General features: G+C 35.6%; 1 protein-coding gene across 26 annotated transcripts in view; it reads left to right on the top strand.

The window, feature by feature from the left end:
• The window catches only part of RBFOX1 (RNA binding fox-1 homolog 1), an 814,571-nt gene that overhangs the window by 660,852 nt on the left and 140,858 nt on the right, over positions 1–12,861 (top strand). For 25 of the 26 annotated variants that reach the window (XM_035339113.1, XM_035339111.1, XM_035339110.1 and 22 more), the window contains one exon: positions 5,149–5,391. In XM_035339113.1, the coding sequence (XP_035195004.1) occupies positions 5,149–5,391 (243 nt within the window). Of the gene's footprint in view, positions 1–1,034; positions 1,062–5,148; positions 5,392–12,861 lie in introns of those variants that run through there. The other variant, XM_035339126.1, reaches the window with a different exon arrangement.

Genomic DNA, 12,861 nt, shown 5'->3' with positions numbered 1-12,861 from the left:
TGGACTGACAGCTGTTTATCTTCTGCCCTGCCCACCTTTTTAATATTAATATTATAATGCTAACATAAATCCTAACATTTTTAAGAAGAATTCCCACGTTAAGTGTCTGCCCTTTTTCTGAATTCTTCTCTGTAGGCAGTCAATGACAGAGTAGCAATAAGTGTATTCTTTGGGGCCATCTATATCTTCCTGTCTAGATCTTTTTTTTTTTCCTTCTTGTGATTTGATTGGAAGTTTAATCATTCTAAACCACCTCCAGAGCAACTAGGAAAGCTCCTTTAACGGTGAAGTATTAACTTGCTTAAAGTGCCTCACAAAACTAAACCGTGGAAGCATTTTTGAAATATTTCCCCTGGTAAGCAATAGGGATTTCATGAAATGAAACAAAAAAGGAAACAATAATTCATTTGCATGGAAGGATAAAGTACATTTAATCTAAAACAGGCTGCTTCGATATTGATGGTTTACTTATGGAGTTCAGCATTTTTAAAATAGAAATCTTATTGATATTAACTCTACCACATGTATGAAAAATTAATGACAAAGAGATATGCACGTTGTAACAATCAAAAAGCCAAATTACTAGAAGTTTAGGATTTTTTGTAACTTTGAATACAGCTGTCTTAATTTTGAAACAAAAATGTTCTGCTTCTGGCAACAGACATAGCAGCATTTCTAATGTTTTTTAAGCAGCTATTAATGTAGTCAAGCTGTGTTTTTTCTTCTTCTGTGTGCAATCATCTGCTCAGTGGTGCACTCTATAACTAGTAGCAGGAGACAGAGGAGTGGCCTGCTGTGATTGATGGGGCGAGGCCCTGCAAACTGAAAGAGTCCCATCTGGATTAGGTTTTGGGAGCAGTCAGATGTTGAGAGGGAGGTCAGTAAGCCTTGCATTAGCTCCCCCTCCTTCAACACCCCTATCATCCACAGTCATACACACATTACATTGCTCACACGCCCTCATCCATAATTGATGCTTGCTTTGGGCAGATGCTGTATGGCCTGGGACTAGAGCAGCTGCTAAGTTTATGGAGGATAAAAGGAGCAGGATGGTACAGCAGGTATTTTCACTTTTATTTTCACCTGAAACTCTTGAATTTAGTCAAAACAAGGTGTTTCTTATAACCAGCTGCACCATTGCATGCAAGACTTCTAATATATGTTTTATTGCTTAGCCATTCCAAAGGAAGACAAATTACACCAGTGATTATGTATCTCTGCTGTGCTTGATATATCTAACGGAGCTGTTCTTATAACCAGCAGGCTTACAGAGCAATGTTGCATTTTTCTTTGTTTCCATGCCCTGAGGATATGATGCAGTTTGGCTCATTTAACTACTGTATGAGAGGCTTTCTCTAAATGTGAATTATCTCTTGCCAAAGAAACAAGATGCACCAAACAGAAAATAGAGTAAAACAAACAATAAACTGTTAGTTAGGCTTTAAAGTGCAGGCAAGCAACAAGGTTTTCATTGAATAAATGCATTTTTATGCTGTAAATGTGTTTTTAAAAAGAACACTGCGTAAGTAATGTTTTCTCTACTGTCTTTTGTGTACAAACATAACAAGCTTACTTTATTATGTTTTGACACTCTTCACACATTTCTTAATTATGAAATCCTTTCAGAGCAGAAGATGCTGAAAAGGCATGTTGAGATCTGCGATACTAGGAACATTTTATATTCTAAGCTTTGCTTCAAGTGGAGTAATGTAAACATACGGAATAGGAGCTACTTCATTTACCTCCATCATCAGAACACTTTCAGTTTTTTGTTCTTTAGTGTTCAACGTTTAACTGGAAAGCAATAAAAGCTGATTTTATACACTGCCACGTAAAGCATACTTTTCAGTTGAAATGTGGTTTTCATTAAATCTCAGGCCAGAACATTTAACAGAGCCTGACTGTCTGCCATCCTTTGTTCTTCTTTCTGTTGCCAACAACTACTTTATTAAAAACCATGCACAAAGCAAACATTAAGGAGTCATTTAAACTTAAAGATACTTGGATCTGGGTCTGCAATGACAACTGCTGTTTAGCCTCTCATGCCTAGATGGTTTAAGCAACATCTGTGTACTGTCATCCACAGATTTGAGATTGCTCTAATACCTGAATTCATGGGCTAATTTAGGATCAATATTTCCTGTTGCTTTCAAGGTCATTGCATATTCTCAGATGAATTAGTTAACCCTATTATTTCCTTTATTCATTTTAGTTCATTTTAAGTGACTAAGAATTGTCGATTCATGAAAATCTACTCAAATATATCTGAGTTTTTTGTAGTCTGTAGTTTTTGTTAACCACATGTATTTTTTAGTTTGCACTACCTTGTTCTTAGCATAAATTTATATTCAAAACAATGAGCTATTAGCATGATACCTATGTAAGTAGTAAAGAATATATTTATACTTGCATGCTCTTATACTACCTTGTCTAATATTGTCTAATGAATTCATTGTGATTTAAAAATTCACACTGATTTTAAAGGCTATAGTAGGCATCTGCTTTTAAGAGAATAACAACTCAGATTCATTGTCATTATCATTTTAAACTTATAGCTAGCAGTAGAATAAGCATTTATAGGTTTTTGTTTGTTTGTTTTGTATTTTTTTTTTTCCCAAAAACAATTTAATGAACACACAATGCCTGGAATGATAACCTTGCTGTCCAGTTTTCTACTCTAAGTTTATTTATTTATTATGAGAAAGCTGTAAATCCCTGAACATATTGAAGTTACATATGTATATAATAATAATAATAGAACCCTTCACTGCTTATTTATTTGTAACCAAGGCCTGATTAATAAGCAATCCAAACCTCAGTTTAGCAAGTCCAGTGAATGAGGTAGAAGAGCCTCTGCAATAATAATTTCCAGTGCAGTTTGCCATTTCATGATAAATCTAAATAATGAATTATTTGGAGTTGCTGGTAAGAAATCATATAAAAGCTCTATCCTCTTAATTAAATATTAGCTGTAATTAGCACTAAGTGTAAATGCTTTGAATATTAATTAGGGTTTCATGGAACTGCTGTCAATGTTAATGAGAAACAGTGAGGGTCTCACAACATCTGTTTTAGGACTCAGAGTAGTACAAAAACCTTTAGATCAAATGCACCTGGACATTAGCTCTTGATCCCTTTGTTACAATTAATGTTCTTTTTTTAACAGCTGCTGACTCTAATGCCATGTTTAGCATCTAACATGAAGGCAGAGCCCTAAAGATCAGCAGTAACCAGCTACTGTGCTTCAAATCCAGCAAGGTGAAAATGGTTGCATAGGCAGAATTCAATTTGCTGTTGTTCATTCTTGCCACTTGCTGAAGGCTGTCCTGAAATAATTCATTAAAAAAGTCTAAGCTCCGTTGCATCTGCAAAATACTTATTTACTGTTATTAAATGTCTATAGTGGAATCCATTCATTAATGTTTTTTCTTTTTTTTAAAAAAAATGAAGTATAAAAAAAAGAAATAAAAAGGGGCCTTACCATTTTAATATAAGAAGGTATATGTGTACATTTACAAGTGGTTTGAATGTTGTCCCCCCTTTTTTATTTAATGGCAAGTTTCAGTGTAACAAAGCTTTAAAATATTGTATATATATGCCAGTAAAATTTGCTGACTTAACCAAGTGAAGTACCTAAATGCCACTGTTTTCATTTTAAAGACCGTTGAATATAACAATGTAAACTACTTGCTCAAGGCCGTACAGTAAAACAGTAGCAAAAGTGGGATTAAAATTAGGGAGGTTTAGAGTGCTATTGCTAAATCTTCATTTTCTAGGACAAAGGGAATGCCTTTTACAAAGCAAAATGTAATTTTCCCTTCTAAGCTTACCATGTACCAAATATTTTTTCCTGTGCTGTGATATTGTAAATTTTTAAATTTAGCTTAGGCTGAATTCAGGTCAGATCACCAATGTCTGAGTTAGCTAAAGGTGGCTGGAACTATCATTAGGTATGAAGTGCAAAAGAATGGCTTCTATTCATCAGGTCTATTTTGAAATTAGGAAATCAAGGACTGATGAATAGAAATAACCTAAATCGTTACAGTACCCCTGTGCATATACTTGTATATGTTGTGGTGGAAAAATGACAAAGCATTATAAATAAATAAATAAAATTACTCAATCATTTTTATATTATTTGATAGTTAAAGGGATAATTTTCTCTTGTAAACCAGCTGGCCCATCTGAGTTTTGGAGTCCATAGTCCCTGTCTTATTGGCCTCTAATGCTGTATCACCTGTAACATCATACTTTGGACGTCATTTATATAGGTTCCAAAAGATTGTTCTGTACATTTTCTCCCCGGTATCATTAGCATTTGGTATGAGCAGAGCATTTAGTCAGAAGTGTCTAACTGACAGGTTAGCATGATTGACTTCCTAGTTCTACATCAAACATAAGGATGGATCTATCTGTAGAGATATCTGTTTTTAATGGTACAGGTGTATTGTAATATGGAAATGAAATACTATTGTCTTCAAATTTATATAACTTTTAAAGCTCTCCAAATCCATTTCTATTAAGAGACCTTAACATAAGAGAAAAATTTTATGTTAGTAGAAGATTTTAAGTTGATGTATTTTTTAATATTCAAATATTTAATATTGTGAATCTCATAAATTTAACATTTGTGGCATGCAGTTGTTCAATACAGTGTACCTCAAAGTAGTTTGAATACCATGTAGAGCATTATTTCATATAAATATTTTCAGGTGTGTTAACAGAATACACCCAAATTCCCCTCTGTGTGCAGGTTGCAGAGGAGTTCTGTGGAGGGTAAGTTAGAATGGATCCCAGACCATGAGCTAGCCTTAACAGAGCTTTGTATTATCAGTTGCGCTTGGAAACGCTTGGAATTAACTAAGCTTTGTCCATTTTCCTTGTCTGACTGGAGGCATTAGTTGAGGTAAGCTTTCATTGACTGTTTACAGTTAAAAAAACAGTCTACAGTTACAGATTCTAATTGTAGTAAGATTTAGTAAGGTTAGGAACATGGATTTAACTCAGATAGGAAATATTATCCTCAAGAAACAAACATTGTGCCCTTTTCAGTCCAGCAATTGTAGCAGAATACTATCATTACTTTCTAAATTATTTTATCTCACTCCACATTTCTTCTTCCTTTTCTTTCCCCTTTGATCTTCACAGGGTAATCAGGAAGCTACAGCACCTCCTGACACAATGGCACAGCCTTACGCCTCAGCCCAGTTTGCTCCTCCTCAGAATGGTATCCCTGCAGAATACACAGCCCCACATCCTCACCCAGCTCCAGACTACACAGGCCAAACCACTGTACCAGAGCACACGTTAAACATGTACCCTCCTGCTCAGACACACTCTGAACAGAGTGCAGCTGACACAAATGCACAAACTGTCTCCGGCACAGCCACAGTAAGTCAAAGTTTTGCCTATTTTTAAAGCTGTGTATTTCAAGTGATATGTGTATTTATTGATAACATTAATTCTTATGTACACTTCACTTGTACTAGGATTACCGGCAATTTTAACATTGATAGTTTATCAATGTTAAATTGATAATTGCAAAATGTTGTTGAGATAGGAGAATATTGTTTTTCTGCTTTTGGAGTATCTCAGGTGGTGTGGGAGCTCTGTAGAATCAGTAGTTCCTTTTCAATAGCAGAGAGACAAACTGTTCAACAGCAAGCCCATTAATCATATAATAAACTTGGACTAAGTCTGATCTAGGAAAAAATTGAAAAAGAACATTAAGTTATTTTGTAATTTTTAATGAGCTCTGTATCTTTGACAAACAGGAGTATAAATTTACACATAAGTATTCATTGAATGATTCTAAATTAAAATTACTTAAATAACTTCATGAATGAGTATTGTCAAGAGCATACCTGCAACGCTATATTTTCCGGAGAGTTTTTCATGCAGCCTGTACCAAAGCTGTGTGTGGGTCTGTGCTCAACAGAGCAGAAACGTTAGGCTTTCCTTCTATATGAGTTATATATGGAGTTCTGAAGTGTTATGAATTATGCAAGAGGCTCCTTGAATATCTTTATCTTGTAATTTAAAAGTCACAGATTTCATACATTGATAGTTTAGTGCTTCTGTCTTAGTTCTAGATTTGAACCCAACATACCCAGTGCTGTCAGCTGGCAGATTTCTGAGCCACCGAGCACCTCCATCGCACATGTAGGATCTAGCACAGAACAGACAGCACACTGCAGTTTGAGTATATGCTTGAAGCATCCCTACCTGCTAGCTGTCATTGCTCTCCTCTTCAGCCATACTCCAACCCTCATCTTACTGCCCTTTTCTCCCCCTGAACCTCAAGTTTCATGCATCAACGCAGGAGGGAGAGGGGAAAGTGTGTACTGTTAAATGAGTTGCTTTGAAGATCTGTGTGTCTTGCCATGTCACTAATTTCTTTATATGGATATGAGCAAGAAAGAAAAATACTAACATCTTATATTCTGCATCTAGAAGACTAGTAATTACCTAGGGTACTTCCATCTTATTCATGTGTTAGCCTTTTAAAAAGGAGAAGGAAGTCCTTGAGCCTTTAAGAAAGCATATGATTTTTTTTTTTTTTTTTTTTTTTTCCGTATCCCAATAGGAAGGTCATCACAGATGTATCAGTACTGAGCAAGTCCACATGAGTTTTTTGCCACACCACATGCAATCACATATACCTGAGGGGGCAAAAAAAATAATAATAAATAAAAAGAAAAGAAAGAATATTCCTTGCTATTATGAATTGAATTGTGCAGGTAGTCATTAACCCCTCTTCCTGTAAGGAGATGCCTAATTACACAGTTTTGTGGTCTGTGCAGTAAAATACTTAAGTCCTTTACTTTTTGATTTGGCATCTTTCTATTGCTCTGACTTGCCCTTTGCTGTAGCAGTGTGAGGACGTTTTAAGTATTCAGCTCTACAGGATTCCCTCTTATAGATCTCTTTGCTAAGTTAACTTCCTGGTTCTTTCCAACTTTTTAAAATTTCTTCCATAATTGTTTTTGCAAGCTGTTGCTGAATGCCACTGTCATTGGTTTAGAACAGGAACTCTAAGCTGAACAGGTACTCCAGAAGAGGTTGAATATTGATTAAAAATATCCTCTTTGCCGTTGTCCCTGTCTCATTCTTTCTATATCTTGCTATTTCCCTTGCTCTTTTGACCACTGCTGCACACTGAATAGATCTCTGTGATGCCTAGCTCAGCCTTTTTGTGTTTCTGAACTGTTGGCCTGTTGCTATTTGGTTCTGAAGTAAAAGACTGCTGGTGCTAAAATCAATGGTAAAACACCTGTCGATGTGAATAGAGCTGGAGCTCATTCCTCATCATTTATTGCTTTCAATTTATTGTGTTTGCTCTCTGCTTCTTGATTTTTCAGTTTGAAGGAGCATTTGTCCCTCTATCAGAAAAGTTGGGTATACGTTTTTCCAATATCTTCTGTGGTAAAGACTGATGAAAAGAAATCATTTGGATTGTCTGGAATGCCCATACTTTTTCCAAGTGTTCTATGCAATACTAGTTCCAGCAAATTCAGTGATTCCCTTGAGAGTTTCCTACTTCTGACATGCTAATAGATTTTATTGGAATTTGCTTTGTATAATTTGCTATCTGGTCTTCTAATTTCCTTTTTGCCTTCCTGATATGCAGTTTGCATTTTAACTGTCACATACTTTCTCCCTTCTTGCTCCACTTGGAGTGAATTTCCATCTTCTGAAGGATAACACTGCAATGCTACTAACCTTTTGTATTTGGGGAGTTTCCTTTCTTACAGAGTAATGTGCACAACTTTGTTTTAAGTAGTTCCCATGCTGTTCATAAATAATTAGATTTCCTTGCTTTTGACATTAGGGTGCTTTTGATAAAGTCGTTATATAAAATATATATATATATATATGTATATATTTTTCTAAATTGCAACTTTATATTGGAAGTTGTGGATACTCTCCCTCCTTGGAAAATAGAACATTGAAAATACAAATTTACAAGTGTTTCTCTGTGGATCTACTTTGCTCAAGGTACCCTTGACATTTATCATATTATTCACCAGTTTTACAAATTTACAGTCAAATATTGTTTGCATAATTTAATTATGGGTACCTAGATCTTTAGTTTTGCACTTAACACACTGTAGAGACATTATAAATAGGTATTTGGAGACGGAACCTAGGCATTTGGGTTTGTAATATTATGAGGGTCTAACTCTGTACATCTCTTTGTGGGTTTAATATGTGTCTGCATTTTGAAATAGAGCTTCAGTAGCACTGTGTCTACATTTTAACTCCATGTTGTCTTTACTGTTGAATGAAAAACTGTTTGTTGCTTTCCAGTTCCTGCTAGCTTTCTGAATAGTTGGTTGCCATTCTTTAGGAATTTTAAGTGGAGTTGATTGGGAACGTAGTGGTATTTTTTTGGTAAGGCCCAATATTTTTACAGTTTACTTTCAGTAAATTGTGATACATGCATTGAAAAGAAACAATTGATCATTCACAAAAACAATATTGTGGTGATTAATGTAGATTAGATAAGCTATTTGAAGCAAGGCCAATTTTTGAGTTTTCTTATTTACATACATGTGTTTAGACACATACCCTGGCTTTCTTTGTCTGCCCCTTTCTTTTTATGTAATTTTGTCTGAAAGGATTGTACATTGTAGCTGGAGCTCACACTGGGTCTTGTGTAACCCAAAACACAGTAAAGGTATAAATAGAGATAAAACTAAGAAGTTGCATACAACTTCTCTTGAACCCTTCACTGCAATGCAGAATGTGATACTAGCCCAGCTGGAAACGATGTCAGTATTTGCATTCACTGCAAATTGAACAAGATTCCAATCATCAGTTTTATTACAGCTTTGCAGTTTTGTGCACATTAAAGTGCTATTAATAAAGGAAGTCTGTAGACTTGGTTTTCTTCTGAGTATAATCTATAGGCTTTAGTAAATGTTTCCTGAATAGTCTTTGATCGTTCAGAGCCTTTCAAAATGGGTGTAAAGCCAAAATTGCAGTGCTTTAAACAGTCTTTGAGTTTGCATGGTACATTAGTGGGTATTTTCTTGATCAAATCTAAAATATTTTGTTGAGAATTTAATAAGAAGGAATTAATTTTTTTGAATTTTACTTTTATAAGAAACCGTTGCACCAACTCTTTATACATTGAGTTTCTCCACAGAACACACAATATGTGAAAATAATGCTCCAGATATCTTTTATCATTTGTAGGACTAACTTTCTGTGCACTCCCAACTGGTTTGGGCATCTCTAATTATTTTTTGTTAATTGAACCGAGCTACTCTGTCAACAAGCAAGCCTTTCCTTACACTTATCTCTTAGTTTCATTCCAAAGTTATTTTCAGTTAAGAACTAATATTTCCTCCTTCTTGCTTTTGCTCAATTTTACTACAAAGCACACTGAAAATTACAAACAAGAAGTACAAAACTTTCTGGTATTAAGATTTTACTTTTCTATATGTTGTGCATAACTAGTTGAAATACAATTTAATAGAAATCAATTTAGCAGTGAAGATGTGGGATTAGAAATGCTCTTGTACTTGCAAAATGTATTTCCTAGTACTTTTTTTAATATGCTATTTTGATAAAATTGTGTGAAACAGTGTTCTGATAGGACAAGTGCTGGACAAGGACAAGGAAATGAGAGGTACTTAGTATGTCTACAAATGACTAACTCTCTATTTAGGTGTTATTAAACAGGAGAAAATGTACAGGATGAAAGGGAAGCAAATATTTAAAGACAGGATGATTTAACTGAAACAATATAAAATTATCTGTACATAATAAAATACTGTCAAATTCTCTTTTGAGTCTTCTCTGGTTTTCAACTTTTGGATCAATATGTTTATTTAAATTTAATCAAGGAAGTAGTCTATCTGAGCATATGCATGATCAATACTCATCCAGCACTGGGTTCTCCTGTAAAGTTATTTAAGCACTAATAGACTTTTGGAGTTGCACAGCCTCAAACGTACTTTTAGTCATAAACAAAAATAGAAAATTGATTCTTCCCAGAAGGATGGACCAATGATAACAGTGTTATAAATCTATGATGAGTAATGTCTGTAAATTTTTCAGTGTTTTTGAGTGTTACGTTATAGTACATATTTTAAAGGATTTTAAAGATATTTGATCATTTTTTTAGATATGAAATCACATTTTACATGTATACGTATGCAAATATATTGCATGTGTGTAATACGGCTCAGAGAGTAAAACTTTTTCAAATTTTGCTTCCTTTTTTTTTATGAGCAAGTTCTATTGATGTCGGTGGCAGATGGATTTGTAAGTGCAAAGGACATTAACTCTGCATGTGTGAGGAAACAGATAATAGAGTAAATTTTGTTTCTGTAGTGCTTCATATTCTGCATTATACAATTAATAGAAGCAAATTTGGTATGGTAAAAACCTGATTTGTGCTGTCCTGAATTTTATGTATGTTTGTGTATAAAAAAATATTCTCCTCTAAAGTTAATTATTCTTCTGATTTAGGATAACCTTGAGATCATTCTGTAGCCTTCTTGCCTTGGAGTGTGATTTCACCAGATTTCACAAGCTGAAATGCGTTTAATATTTCATGTGCTCTGACAGGCATCTTCCAGGGAAAACACAGTTGCTTTGTGATGTTGGTGGTTCAGTGCATAGCTATCTATCTTCTGTCTATGTTGGTTCTGAGTCAATATACAGAGCACGGCATTAGGGGATACCATGCTTCTGGAATCCTTTCAAAGACATAAGACAGAGGTGTGGGCTGTCTGTGACCATTGAAGACGATGAGGTATCTTTTGCATAAGTCTAGTGCAAAAGGTAAATTTCAGCTTGGTTATTACCAAAATTCCTCCTGTAGCACCTACTGAACTTGACACTGTTCTGTGTGAATATAACTGATATGCTAGATAAAACTGTTGTTACAGTTGCCCTGCTTTAACTCCAGGTTTTGCATGTTCTTTGAGATCTAGTGGTTGAAACTTGATGGTTTCTTTGTGTTAGTTGTGTTCCGGTTTGTGCATTCCTTAGTCATGTTACAGATTCCATGACTTCTTATAGGCATTTGGTAAGGCTTAGTGGTACACTGGGCTGAAAAATCATTTACTGTGTTGAGCTTGGCTGTTTTGGGAAGAAAAAGATATATGCCTTTTGTTGATTTTTGCACTAAATGTTAAGCTTTTTAATAGAAAAAAGAAAGATAAGAAAACTTAGAGTAGGAGGCATTTATAGTAAAGTGCTTTGGTGCATCATATAAGCCCATGGGTGGATAGATTGCCATTGTTTTCTGCAATATATATATGTGCTATGTGCTTTATGCAAGTGCCGGGGGAGGGGGTGTCCTTCTGCCACCTCCCCCCTCCCCCCCTCCCCCAGTCCTTCTCTTTCTCTCTGCTATATCCTGCTTGGTTTAGAACTGTCCATCGGTTGTCCTTTTTCTCACAGCAGATTATCATTGAAGCAGAGATACTTAGAATGAAGTATTCTGTAATTTGCTAGTTCATCATGTAACTATAGTTGTGCTCATTAGCCTAGAGATAAACTTCTTTGACATCCACCACACCAACAATGTTTATAGAGAGTGGTACACTTTTCAGTACTGCTGAACTCAGCTGGATTATCCTTGTCTCTGAATATTCTGCTTTTGCATGGTAGGTTTTCCTAGTACTAATGGAACTGCCTCTTGTGGCTTGGGAAGAAACAGTGACTAGCTTGCCTCTGTGTGTTATTCTGTCAAGACAGCACGTGGAGCAGAATTGCAGTGCAGATAACCACGTCAGTCATTAGATAACCTCTAAACAGTGGCACTTTTGAGGACTGTGCTCCCTCTGTGGAGCAGCTAGGAAATTTTCAGCATGATGTGACTGTCTTGCAGGTCAGATCTCCCCATGAATGGATTATTTTTTTACCCTACTGATGTCAGTGATCCAATTTTTATTCCATTTCAATTCCAAATTTTTGTCTGTAGATGTTTGTCACCAGCATGCGATGCTAAATAGTTAGTACTACTTAGACAACTGTTACAGCAGTGTTTATTCATCTAAATCATATCCTGCTGGTGCAGGCTATTGTATCAGCGTGGTGTGCTGTTTCAGTTATGCTATTTATTATATTTGGTCCCAACTGCTACTTGAATAAAATATTTCAAGGAGTTTGTTTCAACACCCTCACTGCTTTGGAACTGTGGAAGCAAGCAGCCTGGTCCAGCCCCTATTCTACAGTATGGTGAAGAGATCAAAACTGACATCCCAAATAGATAACAATGCTGTGCGAGTTGGGTGAGGCACGATAATGTCTTGTGATAATAGGCATTTTTGCTTCTAAGAAACTTCCTGGCTGAGAGTCCTTCTTGTAAACTTTGAAACTATGCCCCCTGTGTATTTCTTTGCTTATACTAAAGAATTGCACAAACATACTGCTCATTTAAACATCTGTATTTGTCAGTGGATGCTCTGAAATAGCTGCTTCTGCAGAACCTCAAATACACAGAACCTCAAACCAACTGATTTCTATGAGACAGTTCATGAAGTGCCTGTTCGTATTCTTAGTTGTATTGCCTGGTAAGAAGACAGTCATCCCTTTTTTGGTATCGCTGAGTTAACTTGGGCATTGCTCTCAGAACGTATCTGTCATGTGTCAGTAGGTATCTGGTGTGAGGAGAGCATCTGTTAAACAGTGTTGTGAGCAGCTGATTGTGCCAGTACATGCACATAAGCTTATCTTGTGTTCTGAAATTACAGTCCTTGGATCCTCGTGATCATCTCAATTTCTATTTCCTTTTGATACTCATAGTAAGAGGGGATTGCAAGCAAGATACTGAAACAGAAGGCAAAAAGGTTTTTTCCTTTTTCCTTTTTCCTTTTTCCTTTTTCCTTTTTCCTTTTT

Source organism: Oxyura jamaicensis, chromosome 14, assembly GCF_011077185.1.
Source record: "Oxyura jamaicensis isolate SHBP4307 breed ruddy duck chromosome 14, BPBGC_Ojam_1.0, whole genome shotgun sequence".
Taxonomy (NCBI): domain Eukaryota; kingdom Metazoa; phylum Chordata; class Aves; order Anseriformes; family Anatidae; genus Oxyura; species Oxyura jamaicensis.
Note: the sequence above shows the minus strand (reverse complement) of the source record. Positions and strands in the feature narration are given on the sequence as shown.